We start from the raw sequence: 18,336 nt of genomic DNA on the forward strand, positions 1-18,336 counted from the left end.
GTTCTAGTTTCTAATACAGTTTTCATTCAAAATCTTATAATAGCTACAGTTTTCACCCAAGCTAGATAAGGGAATTGATGAATAGAGATGTGAACAAATTTGTTTAAGGTCATCCTTTTAATAACTGTCAGAACAGGGACTGAAACCTTGGTCTCTAACTCTAGAATTGGTACAGTTAGTTAATTAATTATCTTGAGAAAGAGCACAAGAGCCAGCAAGAGCAGGGGAGAGATGGGTGGGGGAGGGGGGTAGAGAATCTCAGAGCAGGCTCCATGGAGCCTGGAGGCTGACACTGGGCTCAGTCTCTGAATCTGACTGTCAGATCATGACCTTAACCAAAATCAAGAGTTGGACGCTTTACTGACTGAGCCACCCAGGTGCCCCAGTGCTCTTAATTTGATAACTCCGTAGTTTTCCAAGTGTGGTCCACAGAGTGTGTCCCTCACAGACACCTAAGTATGTTTGTTTAAAAACAAACAAACAAAAAAAAACCCTCTATAATAGACCCACTGAACATGAATTGTGGGTGCTGAATGGGTGTGTATTTGATTGTGAGACCTGCATTTTGAACACACTCCTGGGTGGTTCTTAAAATCACTAAGGTTTGGGAAATCCTTCAGTATGTTACACTACATTTGAGTCAAAAGAGGAAAGACAAAAGGGATTTCCCATGAGAAAAATAAGTTCACAGAGGCATGAAAGAGGAATAAATAGGGTGTTGTGTGAGTTTATGTGCTGGCTATGGTATAGAGGTTATGCTTGAGGGTGGTTAAAAAAAAAAAAGGATTGAAGGCAAAATTATTTTACCAGAGATTAGTAATCTAAGGGAAAAATTTGATCTTAAAGTAAATTTTTTCTTTATACTTTCTAAACAAATTTATTCTACTAAGTAATATATATATTTTGTACAATATTCAAAAGGAAAAAAGGATACACAATGGAAAAATATGGTTCTCCCTTGCTTCTTTTTCACTCTGCTACCCAGGTTCCCATTCTAGAGCCAACCACTGTTAGCAAATTCTTGTGTATTTTTCTGGATGTAATTGTCTCAAAATAGATGGTAGTATACAATACATCATGTTTTACATTTTGTTTTTTACAACTTAGTAGTAATAAATCTTGGAGGTTGTGCTATCCCAGTGTATATTCATTGTGATTTGAGATTTTTATCAGTTACATAATGATGGTTACATAATAATGATAGTTAAGCTATTTCCAGTGTTTTGTACTAGGAAAACAAAGCTGCAGTGGCTATTATTTCACATAATTTCTAGAAAGAAGTGCTTATTCATTTTAAATTGTCAGATAATATCAAGTAAATCTCCACAGAGGTTAGATTTACAAATTACGCTGAGCAACAGAGCTTACAATAGCATATTTTCACATGTTCTGATGAACTTTATTAACAAGTTTTTGCCAGTCTAACAGGTGAAAGGTTATATCTTATATTTCTCTTATGAGTGGAACATCTTATTTTTGAGTCATTTTAAACTTTCTGTTAACTGAAAATTCTTGTGCTTTGTCCATTTTTCCATTGGATCATAGGTTCTTTCCTTAGTTATTTGTAGGAGCTCTTTGTATATTAAACCAATTCCTTTTCCCATGATATGAATTACTTCCTTCAATCTTCAGTCTAATATGTAGGGATTGTTATTGTCTCCATTTTACTGACAGTGCAAGTCTAGAAAGATTGATTTGCTTTATTTCATACAGATAATAACTGGCAGTCAGGATTACACTATGGGCAGTTCGACTCCTCATTTTTACCCACTGTTCTTCTCAGTATATTGTAATAGATAAATAGCACACTGTTCTGAATGCATGGAAGTTTCCTCAACTATTTACCATTTACATACTACTCTGCTAAGAATGAGAGAGGTGATAAAAATAATATATTTATTATACTTAATATATTTGTTGAATATAATCAATACAGTTAGTCTAGTAGGAGTTTAAGAGAAATAGGCTGATTTTTTTTTGTATTTACAAAATAACCATATGTTCATTTATTTACCATTTATTGAATATTTACTATATGAAGCATAATCCTGGAAATGAAAGACACTTTCTGCCCTCATTCATAGGTTAATATGGGAGATAAGCAAGTAATCCAGTGCTTAAAATATGGTAGAGTAAGTGCTGTGGTGGAGTATGTAAAGACTACCTTGGAATATCCAAGTCCCCCTCCCAGACAAGTGGGGACGTGCTGTATTGCATTTCAGTAAAGTTATTAATGTGTGTGTGGGGGGGGCAGGGGCTTAATACAGGTTATCCCTTGAAATATGCTGATTTTTAGAATAGGAAGCAGAGTAAAACCTACCATAACAGAGACAAAACATGCTCTCAGAAGTTAAAAAGTTGGAGCAATTGGACACATGCTTTTTTTTTAAAGTATCAGTATTAGTATTTTATTAGCATAAAAACAAAGTAAAAACATAAAAACAAAAGTTTAAAACAAATTAAAGTGGCATTTCTAAACTACGTATTTGAAAAGGACTGGGATATAGCTAAGACTTTTGACAACTGAAAGATAATCAAAGAGGAGTTTGAAGACTAGAACTGGAAGTAGGGAATGTTCTGAGCAAGGCCAGAATCAGTATGAGCTGTGTGATAGTGAGTAATAGGAGGTAAGAGTGCTAAGTTAAGGTCATTACCTGGAAAACCTTGAATATCAAGTTAAGTTATTGGCAGCGTGAGAGATTTTTAAACAGGAGAGTAATATGATTCTCTCTACTTTAGAAGAATCAGTCTGGTGCTGGTATAGATCTTAAGAGGGTGGAAGAGATTTAAGAAGTCAGGCATAAGCAGTGGATAACTTTATCAAAAGCTAAAGAATTAGATCTGTTTTAGAAGCCAGATTGCAAGACATTAATGATAATTGGGTAATGCTTCTTTAATTTTTACATAGTAACTCATTACCACCCACAGAATCTTGAATTGGAAAGCTTTTTCTATTAAGGCATTATTAAATTTCCTTTTTGCATATCTTAAAAAGAAAACAGAACAGATTATTTTTCATAGTACCTTCATAAAAAGACACTGCATTAGATCAGAAGACTTGAAGATATAGTTCAGAGAGTCTCATTTTCTTCTTCAGAATTAAAACCAAACCAAAATCACAACTGTGCTTCAACATCAAAGCCTTTAATACTGTCCTGGCCTATCTTAGCTTTATTGATAATGCTGTTACAGCATTGTGTTGTGTTTTCTTTCCATCAGTCTGCCTCCTGTCTTAGAGGAAGTGTTAAATGGCTTGGGTGCTATTTACTGTGGCACCCTTTCCTCTTCCCTCAGTAGGGGTCTTCCTCTCTATTGCTGCCGCCCTCGGTAACCATAGCAACTGACAGCTGTACTAGAGGGAGCTGTGTTCAGCTTGGGGCCAAATAGGAGGAGGGAAGGCAGGCACGAACAAATCTTATTGGGCAGTTAGTTCCTTGCTTATTTCAGAGGAGGGCTGCAAGAAGATTCTTAAAAACATGGGACTGTCTCCTCATTGATGAATCCTGTTCATTTTTAGTACTCTGGTAGTAAGTACTAGTAAGTACTGGTAGTAAGTATGCCTGGTACTGTTCTCTGTAGCCTGTGTGTGAGATATCAACAGGGAGTATGCAGAAACCCCTTGGAAGCAAATTGCAGTTTATAGGGCCTGTGTACCTGACAAACATCTGAGATTGTAAGCATTCGGTGTTGTGTGCCTGTGTGTAGACCTTGTTTTATATACCTTAAACAATTCTACTTTTTTAAATGTTATTTTTGAGAGAGACAGAGACAGAGACAGTGTGAATGGTGTGGGGGGGGGGGGTGCAGAGAGGGAGAGAGGGAGACACAGAATCCGAAGCAGGCTCCAGACTCTGAGCTGTTAGCACAGAGCCCGACGTGGGGCTTAAACTCAGGAACTGTGAGATCATGACTTGAGCCGAAGTTGGATGCTTAACAGACTGAGCCACCCAGGCCCCCCTACCTTAAGCAATTCTGATTTTCTTTTTAAGGGAAGATTGATGTTTTATGTCTAAACTTCATGTTTTCTATTTCCAGGTTTCTTTTCCTACATGTTTATTTACTATTTTTTAAATATCACTAATAATTTTTATTGGGTAATTAATGTACATAGTACAGCATTCAAAAGGTAGAAAAGAGTATACTGTGGTATAAAGTAAGTCTTTCCTATCCCTACTTCCCTGTTTTCCTCTCCAGAGAATTTCTCATTTATCTTTCCAGAGATATGTGAGGTTATACCCATAAGTGTATGTGTGTGTGTATGTGTGTGTGTCTGCGTGTCTGTCTGTTTCCCAAGGGACAGTTTCTTCTCTACCTCTTTTTTTTTTCTTCCTGCTCCATAGTACTCCTTGGCAGTTGCTCTGTATCAGGTCAAAGAGGACTGCCTCATTCTTTTAAGTGGCTGAGAGGGACCTTTGAAAACACCTAATCTAAGTTACTCATTTAAAAAATTTTTTTTTATTAATTTTTATTTTTTAATTTTTATTTATTTTTGAGAGAGGCAGAGACAGAGCATGAGCTGGGGAGGGGCAGAGAGAGAGGGAGACACAGAATCCAAAGCAGGCTCCAGGTTCTGAGCCATCAGCACAGAGCCTGACAAGGGGCTTGAACCCACAAGCTGTGAGATGATGACCTGAGCTGAAGTTGGATGCTCAACCGACTGAGGCACCCAGGCACCCCTAAGTTACTCATTTTTAAAGGAAATTTGAGTCCTAGAGATGGTAAGTAACTGGTTGGGTTTCAATTTTAGAGTGAACTAGCTCTTCATTAATGTGTAGTTGGCCTTTTTTAAAAAAATAGATATTGTTTATTAAAGCAGGTTTAGGTTCACAGCAAAATTGTTCGGAAGATACAGAGAATTCCCCTAATCCCACACATGCATCACCTCCCTCATTATCAACATCTCCCACCATAGTGATCATTTGTCACAGTTGACAAACCTGCATTGGCCATCAGTATCCCTCAAAGTCCAAAATTTACATTACAGTTTGCTGTTGGTGTAGTACATCCTATGGGTTTTAACAAATGTATAATGAATGATGTGTATCCAACATTATAGTATCATACAGAGTACTTTCACTGCCCTAAAAATTCTGTGTTCTGGCTATTCATCTCTCTCCTCGCTAAATCTCTGGCAACTGCCGGTCTTTTTAGTTTGCCTTTTCCAGAATGTCATATAGTTGGTATCATACGTTATGTAGCCTTTTCAGATTGACTTTTTTCACTTAGTAATATGCATTTAAGTTTCCCTGTATGTCTTTTCATGGTGTGACATCTCATTTTTTTTTTTTTTTAGCACTTAAAACTCCATTGTCTGGATATGCCACAATTTATTTATACATTTAGTTACTGAAGGACATCATGATTATTTCCAAGTTTTATCTGTTGTCTTTGAAGCTGCTCTAAACATCTGTGTACAAGTTTTTGTGTGGACATAAGTTTCCAACTCCTTTGGGTAAAGGGAAGTGTGGTTGTTGGATTGTACAGTAAAAGTATGTTTAGTTCTGTAATACACTGCCAAATTATCTTCCAGGGTGACTGTACCATTTGACATTCCCACCAGCAGTGAATGCGAGTTCCTGTTGCTCCACATCCTCACCAGCATTTGATGTCAGTGTTTAGGATTTTCCCTTTTCAAACAGATGTTTAGTGTTATCTCATTTTAATGTATATTTCTCTGGTGAAAGGATGTGGAGCATCTTTTCATATGCTTCTTTGCTATCTGTACATCTTTGGTGAGGCATCTGTTAGGTCTTTTTAATTGGTTTGTTTTATTGCTGAGTTTTAGGAGTTCTTTGTGTTATTTTGGATAACAGTCCTTTTATCTGATGCCTTTTACAAATATTTTCTCCCAGTTTGTTTAGCTCGTATTTTCATTCCCTTGATATATCGGGTTTTTTGTTTGTTTTTTGCACTTTAAGGTAATCTTTACCCTCAACGTGAGGCTCAAACTCACAACCCCAAGATCAAGAACCACATGCTCTACTGACTGAGCCAGCCAGGTGCCTCTTGAGACCTGGGGTTTTTAGAAATATTTTTCACTCAGACCTTTTATTTTTTTATTTGGATCTTGGTCCATCTTTGGGTTTATGGTGTCTGCCATTCTTACACTTAAGATGTTTACATGTTTAGATGTTTCTGGAAACACTATTTATGTAGGTGGCAAAATAATTCTTAGAACCATTTTTGGCATTCATACTTCTGACAATACCTCTGTGACATTTGATAAGGCGGACTGCAAGCATTTTTGTATAGTTTCTTTGTATTGCATGTTTTATTTTTCCCTTTGTAAAGACTCACCTCTGAATGTTAGGGTTTTAAATCTGTTCAGATTATGAGACTATTGTTCTATCTCTCACTTTCAACTGCCGTGTCTAGCTTTCTTTTATTTAGTTGTTTTTGTTTTTTTTTTAATCTCTCATATATGTTTGAGCATCGTCTCTTTCCCCCTCACCCCTAAACACTGCTTTTTAAAGTGGAACACCAGAGGCCTTCATTTCTTGAGTACTTGACAATTATAATTTATTTCCCTTTCCCATGCACAAATGCATTACCACAGGGAGTTTCATAATTTAAATCTATTGACGTGAGACCACATGATATACCATTTGGCCCATGCAATAAAGAGAAGCAACATCTTTTTTATATAATCATGTTTGTGTAAATTATGTTATGCGTTGATAGGTGAGTTATGATCGGTAACCTGCTTGTTATTACGTACGGTGATAAGGATGCCGTATTTCTTTTCTCTCTTCTCTACCCTTAAACAGATATGCTCATCTTAGCACTGTAGCCATGTAGCAATCCTATTAGATAAAAACAACTATTTAATTTTGCTGGTGTGATGCAAGGAGCTCAAACATACTTTGTGTTTTATATATATGTCATGTTAGTATGTGTGTGTGTGTATAATTTTATATCTTGTATGTAGACCTTTGCAGCCATTTGCTCGAGGATGTGGTTTAATGAATTCAGTTGGTACAGATGGAGCACACCAAAAGTCTCAGGCAGAAAATCAAAACTAGTTTTAACCATTTGGTTTCAGAATAGTCAAGAAAGCTTCTTTTCAAGGGTCTTTATGTGGGTACGGACCTTTGAGGACCAGGGGATTTCTCCTGCTCCTCAGTGGAACAGTAGAGTACACTGGGGAAATCAGAGGGCATTTAATCATCTTGGATGAAAACAAAGAAGTCTGTTTTCATTTCTTTGTCTCTTCATTTCAGGGCATTTGTGGATAACTTAGTTTAACTCCCAAGTCCCTCATTGACTAAACTGAAAGACAGAGAGATGGACACTAGGAGACACAGTTGCTTCTGATTCATCTTTCTGATTAAATATACACTAATGGTTAGACATATCAATTAATTTTAAAAGCTTCCAGGGAAAGATAGCTATTGTTCAGTTCTCTTGCTTGGATGAGTTGAGAAATTAATGTCTGTAGTTATAAGGAAAGATCTGTAATTCTTTGCTCTCTTAAATCATTCATGTACAGATCACCAACCACCACCACCACCAAAAAGCTATCTTTTTTTCCTCTTAGAGATGAAGACGACATCAATGATGTGGCTTCCATGGCAGGGGTCAACCTCAGTGAAGAAAATGCTTGCATCTTAGCAACAAACTCTGACTTGGTTGGCACACTTGTTCAGTCATGTAAAGATGAACCATTTCTTTTCATTGGAGCTCTACAAAAGAGAATTTTAGACATTGGTAAGTGCAGACTTATGATTGTTGACCTGAGAGTACTGTCTGTTCCAGGGAAAGTATTATCAAAAGAGACAGCCTGGGTTGGTGTTCCTGGAACTCTGAGGCTTAAATAAGGCTGTGGAAAGAATCAGGATTTCATGGGTGTTCTAGAAAGAGGCGTTTCATTTTAAGAACTACTAATGTAACTTAAATCATAACCTACTGTTTTGGGTTTAGATAATAGAAGTTAATATTTTATTTATATTTCTTAGAAAAAGATGTGTGTATTTTTATGTGAATTTGTACACATGACATACAATTTTTTTTCTGTCCTGTTCCTTTCATGGTTGGACTTAAGTACATATGTATACATGTGCATGCATACATTACAAGTTTATGTTTATGAAATACAGAAACTGCCAAATATTGTGGAACAGAAATACAGAAGTTGAGAGTAAGTCCCCTTTTTTTTTTTTTTTTTTTTTTTTTTTAAATCTCAACCCTGAAATTAAACTTGTTGCCCTAAAAGAACTAAATTAAAATACTAGGTGTCTTTCTGGGCCCAAAAGTAGCTATTAGATGGCTGCAGCGTGTAGAAGGAAATGGAAAAATGTACCAGTTTTGTTCTGGAGCCACACAGCTTTTTTGTTGTTCTTTAATACCAAACTTGCAGTAATGTGAGAGACTGCACTCTCCCCATATTGACTGAGAAATGAGACAGTTTGGAGAGAGAATATTGCCTGTGAGTTATCTTATTTCTTGTGTCCTAACCCTGGGACTTTTTGGAGTCCCTTCTCCCGTATCAAATTTGGGAGGTCAATACTAGTGACCTTTGAGTATACTTTAGTAAGAATCTTTATTATTATTATTTTTATCATTATTATAATTATTAAATGTTTATACTTGAGAGAGAAAGAGAGAGAGAGAGAGAGAGAGGCAGAGGATCCAAGCGGGCTCTGCGCTGACAGCAGACAGCCTGATGTGGGTGGGGCTCCATCCCATGAACCGCAGGACCATGACCCCAGCTGAAGTTGGATGCTTAACAGACTGAGCCACTCAGGCACCCCAAGAATCTTTATATTTTATATTGAAGCCCTAACACAAAAATCTGAAGGTTTCTGATTTCTGATTATACCCATGGTATTTTTTTTTTTTTTTTTGAGGGAGACAGAACGAGTAGGAAAGAGGGAGAGAGTGGGAGAGAATCTTAAGCAGGCTCCATGCTCAGCACGGAGCCCAGTGTGGGACTGCATCCCATGACCCTGGGGTCATGACCTGAGCTGAAATCAAAAGATGCTCAACCAACTGAGCCATCATGGTATTTTTAAAGACTACAAAGTACATTACTATTACATATTTTAAATCTGTTTTGCATAATAATAAATGTTTGAGCTCCTGCACCTTTTTTTTAAAATCTCTAATGTAACTTGGGTATGTTATCTTTCTTTTATTATGAAAAACTAGAATTTATAAGCAGTCTAAAAGTATAGGAATTCAGAAGAGCTCTTGTTAAAATGTTTGCTGTTTGCTTGCATTTTGTTTGCCTTTTCTCCCTGCCCTCTCCTTCTCCTTTTCCTTCTTTCTTCCCTTTCCTTTATTTTTATTTTTATTTTTATTTTTATTTATTTTTTAACTTTAGAGACAGAGCATGAGACAGGTGGGAAGGGGGCAAGATTCAGAAAGAGAGAGAGAAAGAAAATCTTAAGTGTACTCCAAGCTCAGTGCTCAGTGTGAAGCTCAGAGACCTATGCAGGGCTTAATCCCATGTCCCTGGGATCGTGACCTGAGTTGAAATCAAGAGTCCGACACTCAGCTGACTGAGCCACCCAGATGCCGTGTTTTCCTTTCTTACTGTTTCAATTTCTTCTTTGCCTAAGTGTTGTGTACGGTATAGGAGCCAGTTCCTTAATTTTGGAAGACGCATTTTACCGTCCTGTGATGGCTTAGGAAACTTACTGGTATTGACTCCATGTAACTATATAATTATCTAGAGCTTTGGTAGAGTAGACATAGATACTTAGTTTTATTCGTTCCCACCCCACCCCCTAACGAATTTTGTTTTTAATTTGACTTAAACTTTGATTATATGATAGGAAAGTCTTTGGCATTGCAAGAACAGTTTGATCATTTAGGACAGGGATGGGCAATTTTTCTCTACAAAGGGTCAGATAGTAAATATTTGCCACTTTGTGGGCCATGTGGTTTGTATCACGGCTGCTCAACTCTGCTATTACATTGCAAGAGCAGCCTTAGAGAATATGTAAACAAATAGGCAAGACTGTATCCCTATCGAACTTCATATACAAAAAGAGATCAAATTTAATTTGCCAGCCTCTGTTTTCAAGAAGAATTCTGGGAACAGCTATTTGTATTTTCAGTCCTTAATAATCACAAATGTGTCACTTACTAGGATAGAAAATTGCAAAACTTCTTACTTCTGAATTACCTAAGCTTTTTAAAAAACAATAAAACTATAGAGTGAGTGGAATTATGTATTTCTAGGAATGTTTTCCATTTATAGTAAAATTCCATCTTTACAGAACAGATCAGAACCAGGACTATTCCTTAATAGTCCAAAGTTCCAGAGAATTTTTTTTGGAAGGTTTTTCTACTTAAATGTTAGGATAGTAAACATGCCAATGTTTTTCCTTTTTTTGTTAATTACCTAAATTAAATTACAGACATTCTATAAAATCACATAACAAGCTTTCAAGTACCAGCTAGATTTTTTTTTTAAATTTTTTTTTTTTTCAACGTTTATTTATTTTTGGGACAGAGAGAGACAGAGCATGAACGGGGGAGGGGCAGAGAGAGAAGAGACACAGAATCGGAAACAGGCTCCAGGCTCCGAGCCATCAGCCCAGAGCCTGACGCGGGGCTCGAACTCACGGACCGCGAGATCGTGACCTGGCTGAAGTCGGACGCTCAACCGACTGCGCCACCCAGGCGCCCCGAGCTAGATTTTTTTAAATCAATTATGTTGATTTAAAGAGAGTGTTATATTTAAAAGTGGGAATTTTTTTTTTTTTCTTAAATTTTAGAGAGTGAGCACAAGTGGGGGAGAGGGGTTGAGGGGGAGGGAGGGAGGGAGGGAGGGAGGGAGGAAGAGAGGGAATCTTAAGCAAGGCTCCACATGCTCGGTACAGAGTCTGACACAGGGCTCGGTCCCACAACTCTGGGATCGTGATCTGAGCTGAAATCAAGAGTTGGACGCTCAACCAACTGAGCCACCCAGGTGTTGTAACTTGGTAACTTTGTCATGTTTTATTATCAGTGGAGTAAAGATATTGGAACATTTGAGTGTTCGTTAAACCCTGGAATTGTCTGCAAATCCCCTCACTTGTTTATTTCTACTACTCTAAAACGTGAATTTTTTTTTTTTTACATAGGATAAACGATTTTATAAATACATATAAAATTATTTTTGAAGTTTCCCTCCAAAACACTACATATTTCTATGTGTTCATTTTCTTTCCCTTAGTCATGAACTGACATGTCATCACCCATCTACCCATGTTTAGTTGTAACTTTAATCATTGGATGATTTTGAAGTTGTGTCCTGTATGTAGAAGACCTCTGCTATTTATGTATGCTGACAGTTTTAGTAGAGTAGCTTTGGCTTTGTAGTGTTTTTTCCCTGCTTGAATCTAAAATTGGCGATGAATTCAGTTTTGCTAGATAGCAACGAACCACATTTTGAAGGTTTGGCTTAGGAGAGGCTAAATAGTTTTATATCTTCTTCCTGTCTGCTTTGCTATAGCCTGCATTTTGGACCTTGAGCGCTTTTTTGGAGGTTCTAGTAAGGGAATGCAGCTACTCACATACCCCTGACCAAAGAATGGCCCTCCTCTATCCAGTTCTGTCAGTTTAAGGAACATGTAGCTTTGGGAGGGATGCACAAGGAACACTGAGAGAGGAAAGGGACTGCACCTTGGCAGCCAGATAGCCACATCCACCCTGGTGATCAGATGTCACAGCCAGGTAGCCCTCACATCCTATAGCCTATACTTTGAAGTTTAACATTTATTATGAAATCGTGTTAAAGAATGAATATAAGATTTGTTGGCTTTTAATTAAAGCCTATCTTTGCTATTTTGCTGTACTCATTCACACTGGGAGTATTTAAGAGTATGTTTCAGATGAGAGTGCAAAAGCAAACTCTTATGTTTGTTAAAAATAAACACAATAGTACTATTAAAAACTCATTTAAATTAGCCAACCTAATTGGCTATATCTTTAGAATTAGGTCTCTGTTGATACAGGTGGTTCACTGAGCTGAGGAATTATTATTCAAAAACTGATAAGATTGATTTATAAATGAGCCTTCTGCCTTTGGGTATGTGGTCCAAGTTGTTTTCTTGAATCTTTCTTCCTAGTTAGCAGAAAGAAGAATAGAAGTTTGGTTTCTTTATGGAATGAGATATAGTGAGAGAGAAATTATTCAAATGGAGGAGTGAAATGATGAGGTTTTGAATCTATTTCAACTTATAAATTAATTACCAGGCCAGTTTATCAGAACATGAGTTAAAGCAAAATAAGCATGTTTGGTAATGGACAAAAGGAATGTAGGTATGTCTTGTAGACAAGGCAGTAACAGAGACCCACAATCTGAATTCATTGAAATAAATGTCGTAAATTGTTAACAGTGTCAAACAGGGCAAAATGTAATTTTCTATTTTTTTAATTACTGAAATTAACAGAATACGGCACTAATTTCTGCAGTTACCATTTTCCTCCCTGAACGCTAGACTTGATTTGTGTTCTTATTAACTTTGTCCTATAAATGACCTTGCAAGGAGAATGATTCTAGAGGCTAAGTGAAACAATGTCTATATTTTCTGAGGCTTCAGGCTAGGTTTTATTAATGTAATGTCTAAGATCTTTGAAGTTGTGACTTTACCAGGAAAATCATAATCTCCAAACCTTTATTCATAATGGGTATGACTTCCAGGGGGAACAGAATACCTGCTGTGCTAATTATTTCAATTATCAGCCACTACTAAAACACGTAATGGATTTTCTCTGCTTCCACAGGTAAAAAGCATGACATTACAGAACTTAACTCTGATGCTGTGAACTTGATCTCCCATGCAACACAGGAGCGATTACGAGGCCTTCTAGAAAAACTGACTACAATTGCTCAGCATCGAATGACAACATACAAGGTAAAGGAAATCGTTAAAGAAATACAGACTCTCCTCTTTCCTCTTTGTTGTGTTAAAGATAGTTTTTTGGTGTGGATTCATATTCTAAGTATATTTTTATAAAGGAAATGGTCAAGATGTAGTTCATACTGGTAGACAAAGTTTCATTCCTAATTTGCCTGATTTAGATATGCTTACATGACAAATAAAATAGAGTTTAAAATTGTGTCCAAAGCTTTTGTGTCAGTGTAGATTGATATATGCATCTGTTCTGCCTCAGACTTCTACAGCTTTTGATTAGGAGGGAGAATGTGTTAGAATGGAATATTGGATAGCTGTGTTCTCTTCAGTGATCTGTAATCTGCTAGCATTGTTGTTCCTTTTTAATAAGTTAAATAATTGCATTGAGTGCTAATGCTGGTGCCGCTCATTATCATTATTGGCTGCTTTTTAAACAAATTAAATGCAAGGATAGCCTGTCTTGTCCCTTGTGGTATGAACCAAATCACTTGCCATCATGAAGATGAAAGCACTTGATTTATTTGCATTATGGTTTTGGTGGAGAGCAAATTTATTGGGTGGTGACGGATGAAAAAGAAAAAGATAACCTTTTCCTCCTATATCAAGAAATGTTGGCTAGATTTTGTGCAGCATGTGGGTTACCTTATGAGGTCTTGAGTTTGTGAGAATGGTCATTGTCACAATGTCTTTGCCATGGGTTAAAAGGAGCTCAGGGAAATATCAGTTACCACATCACTGGTAAGTTCCCTGGAGGAATCATTCTATTTTCTCTCCTTTCTGCTTTATTTAGAACTTTGGAAGAACTATTTATAGTTGTATAAATCTTTGTGAGAATTTGCTGGACCGACTTAAAAATATGTGATCACGAGGAGAAAAAGCTGTGGGGAAAAAAAAACACTTTCACTATTTTTGTGTGTTTTTAGAATTTGTCCATTTCTTCTTGGGCCTAATTTGTTAGCATATAGTTTTTTATAGTGTTCTCTTATAATCCTTTTTACTTCTGTAAGGTCAGCAGTAATGATCCCACTTTCATTTTTTAATTTTATTTCCTTAAAATATAAAATAGGTTATTGGTTTGAGATCTTCCTTTTTTTAATGTAGGCATTTACTGCTATAAATTTCCCTCTGAGCACTGCTTTCACTGCATTCTGTAAGTGTGATGTTCCAATGTTGGAACATTGTGTTTTTGTTTTCATTTATCTCTAAGTATTTTCTGATTTCCTTTGAGATTTCTTTGATCAGATGGTTGTTTGAGAGTATGCTGTTGAGTTGCCACATATTTGTGAAATTTTTAATTTCTGTTTTATTGTTGATTTCTAGCTTCATTCCGTATGGGCAGAGGAGATTGTGTGAGTCAGTCATTTAAAATTTATTTAGGCTTATTGTGTGGCCTAACGTAGGATCTGTCTTAGAGAATATTCGATGCACACTTGAGCAGAATGCGTATTCTGTTTTTGGGGGGAGTATTCATAAATGTCTGGTAGATCTAGTTGGTTTATAATGTTAAGTCCTCTATTTCCTTATTGATCTTTGTCTAGGAATTCTACCCATTATTGAAAGGGAGGTATTGAAGACTTCAGTTGTTATTGTAGATCCCTATTTCTGTTTTTAGTTCTGTCATTTGCTTCATAAATTTAGGGACTCTGTTGTCTGGTATGTATATCTTCTTGATGAATTGACTCTTTTGTCAACATATCATGTCCTTGTTTATGTTTTTTAACAATTGTTGACTTAAAGTTTATCTTACCTGGTATCAGTATAGCCACACCTGCATTCTTTGGTTATTATTTGCATGAAATCTTTTTTCCATCTTTTCACTTTCAGTCTGTTCATATGCTTTCATCTAAAGTGAATCTCTTGTAAGGCAGCTTGTTGGTTTGGATAATGTTAGTCTCTACCTTTTGATTGGGGAGTTTAATCCGTTTACATTTAAAGTGATTACTCATAAGGAGGAACTTATGATATTTGACTATTTTTCTGTATGCATTGTAGCTTTTTTTAAATCCCTTATCTGTTATTACTACCTCTTTGGTTTGATTTTTGTTGTTGTTGTGTACTATTTTGATACCCTTCTCGTTTCCTGTTGTGTATGTATTTTTAGATATTTTATTGACGGCTACCTTGGGTATTACAATTAACATCCTAAATTTGTAATAATCTAATTTGACCTATATCAGTTTACCTTTAATACTGGGATGTGGGGAAAATAGTCTTTCTTTTTGGCTTTTTACTGTAACTTTTAAAAGTCTTCAAAATTTTTCCAGCCTGGATTATCCCCTATTCCCACCTCAGTCACTGAACTGTTTCAGAGATATATGAGTACACTTTTATTTATAGTGGGCAGTTTCTATATAAAACATAATGGTATAATTTAGTATGGAATAGAATATTTCCATGTAATGTTTATTATTCTGTCATCCAAGTCACTGTTGTGTGTTCCAGTCTTCAGATGGAATTCTTCTGTTGTATATTAATAGCATATGTTCTAAGGATTTTGTTGCCCAAGGCAAAATGGATAATATCTACCCCACCTGGAACCTCAGTAACTTAACTTAAAGCTAACACTTCCTTAACCATAACCTAATTGATTTTCCCCTGCTTGCCTTTCCCCACACTCATTACTTAGTGCAACTCATGCCACTGTCTGAATTTGTACTACATTATCATCCTTCTTTAAACAGAAGTAATAATCATTTAGTTACATTTGGATCTAGTTCAAAATTATATTTGTTTTGTAGACTTTGATCTTATAATAATCATTGTGTCACAGATTTAGCTCTGTCCTTACATTTTAGTTCATCCCTGATAGGATTTATTTTTATCTGTACAGTGTGGGAATTTTTACCCTATGAATTTCACAAAAACAAGCTTACTTTTATTAAAAGCAAAATCCCACCATCTCTTTTCATTTGACATCCATCTACTTTTGGTAATCTTTCACATGTTTAGATATAATTATCTAATTAATCATAGTCCATAAACTGAGATTTAAGTAAAGAAGTAGAAAGTGACACATGTGACACAGAGCTTTTGATCTTGCTGCCAGGTGTTTTCCAGCCGAAGATGGTCTTCTGCACGCCAGTGGTCATGGAGAAGCTTCAGTGTTTTCTAGTTGAAAGGGGCTTTGTGCTTCCTTTAGATGGGATAATAATAATGGTTTTATCATTTGGTCTGAGTCCTTATATTTTCATTGTTAAACCACCCTATTCAACCTAACAAAGACTTGGTTAGGCCTGTGTGATAGACAGGAAGCAACGTGGTAAGATAGGGTTACTGTTGTTTAAATAAGTTTGGGGAATCAATAGGAATAGGGGAGACACTCATTTGCTTAGCATCTGTAAGAATAAAGGAAGGATGCATTAAACCAGAGGCAGTTGTATCTAAATTGGGAGAAGAAGAAGGGGTCTTAGCATGGGGATGAGATTGGGTTAAATTTTAGAAAGTCTGTGTTTCTTTTTAATTTAGTGTTTGTTGTCCTTTTAAAATTAAATTAAGTCAGTAAACTATCCCCAGAGTATCTGAGCACAAAAATGGTAAAGATGAAGTATTTAAGAAACCACTGGTTATTATGTTTATGCCTCATGGTTGGCCTATAATGTATTCCATATTCTATCTTGTATTATTTAACTTTAAAAGCATTTGAGAATTCATTTTGTATTAAACATGAACTAAAATAAGTAGCACTAATACATCCTTGTTCGTTATACTACGGTAATACTCTTTTGATCTAGTTAAATACCAACAATAAAAATTTAATTTAGAAAGAATCTTGGGCATATGAAGTCTCTTGGTCCCAGTTAATTGAATCAACCATAAGCATGGGATAAAACAAAGATGGGCTTGGTGCTATACCTATGATTTCCAAGCCAGGCACTGACTGTTAGACTAAATGTTTAAAAACTTTAAGTTTTCCTGTTATACAGTCTCCCACAGTCTCTGTCCCATATTTTGGGTGTCTGATTTACTGAGATGACTAGATGGCAGGATATCTTAAATGCGGATTGGGAAGATTGCATCCGCCAATCCCCATCTTAGGTGTATTAGAAAGATAGATGAAGAAAATTTTAAAAATATTTAGATTGGAAAGCACTGTCTTACACTCTAGAATATCAAAATAAATAAAGCAGTGTAAATTTTATCATTTTATGGAGCAAATTAAGGCAAATAATTATACTTCTCTGTTATGGCTCTCATTTATAAATTATCTACTTACTTTCTTTGACTTTAGTTTCTGTCCAAGTTCATAGCTTAAAGGAGTCCTCAAAACAAGGTTTAGGATATTAAATGTTTGCCATTTCATCTTATGTTCTATTTTGATTGAAGTTGTACTCACTTGTCAAGGTTAGACCAATCCAGCAATGGAAATGGGGGTGGTAACTTTCATCTTTGATGTATTTTTTAGTGAAGTGATTGGTTTTTTGTTTGGGATTTTTTTGTTTGGTTTTGATTTTGTCTTTGACAGGCCTGAGATTTCATTAAACATAGTAAGGTCTGCAGAGATGGGACAATAATTTAACTAAACAGATTTTAGATTATAGGTACATGCTTTCTACTTCTTGCTTTCTACTTCCTATTGTTAGGATTTGCTTGGCTTAATTCTCTTTTCTTCCCCCTTGCGGCTTTCTAGGAAAGCTCTGAAATTTGAATGCTTAATAACCTCTCAACTTTCAAGGATGACTAAGGTTTTTTTGTTGTTGTTTGTATTATCAGAAATACAAATATTACATCTTGAAAATTTAGCTCCCTGTGTATGTTGGTATTATTGTCTTTAGCTGATTTATTAAACCTCATGTAGAATGTGTTGCCTAAGGATCATTAGGAATCTTTTTTTTTTCTTTTTTTCCAGGCAAGTGAAAATTACATCCTGTCTAGTGATACCAGATCACAGCTCAAATTTCTTGAAAAGCTAGATCAATTGGAGAAGCAGAGAAAGGATTTAGAAGAAAGAGAAATGCTACTTAGGGTAGCCAAGGTAAGAGCCTACATGATTTATGATTGAACGTGGCCTGGCAAGGAGGTCAGAATTGGCTTTATTGTTGGTTGACTGTCTTGTTTTTATTAAGCTTTGAGATTTCTCTGAAGGATTTCTTGAAATGAGATTACTAATAAAGTCTCTCACAGCCAGGATAGTGTCATACAGTGACTGTCAGCTAATTTAGCTTAATGAGATATAATCTTTTATCTCCTCATTCTCAATTCCTGTGTGCCTAGGATCATACCTACTACCCTTAAGTAAAAATGTTTTTTAAAAATGCTCAAGGTTTTTTTAGGGATATAATTTGATATGTGCCAAGTTGAATCTGAGAGAGGAAAATTTGGAAATTTATGGGTAAAATTAGGATTAATTAGGATTATATGGAGCAAAATATAGCATGGGCAGAAATGGGTTAGAGAATGAAAGAACAGGTAAGAAGAAAAGTATTTATCTTATAAATACATATAACTATATTTATTTCCTTTCTTCTTTATTGAAACATTTTCCTGAACT

General features: G+C 35.9%; 1 protein-coding gene across 1 annotated transcript in view; it reads left to right on the plus strand.

Moving 5' to 3' along the window:
• Positions 1-18,336, plus strand: part of TAF4B (TATA-box binding protein associated factor 4b) — a 127,233-nt gene that overhangs the window by 54,922 nt on the left and 53,975 nt on the right. The window contains exons 10-12 of the mRNA XM_043558506.1: positions 7,538-7,707; positions 12,718-12,848; positions 17,695-17,820. Coding sequence (XP_043414441.1) covers positions 7,538-7,707; positions 12,718-12,848; positions 17,695-17,820 — 427 coding nt within the window. The remainder of the gene's footprint in view (positions 1-7,537; positions 7,708-12,717; positions 12,849-17,694; positions 17,821-18,336) is intronic.

This window comes from Prionailurus bengalensis, chromosome D3, assembly GCF_016509475.1.
Source record: "Prionailurus bengalensis isolate Pbe53 chromosome D3, Fcat_Pben_1.1_paternal_pri, whole genome shotgun sequence".
NCBI lineage: Eukaryota > Metazoa > Chordata > Mammalia > Carnivora > Felidae > Prionailurus > Prionailurus bengalensis.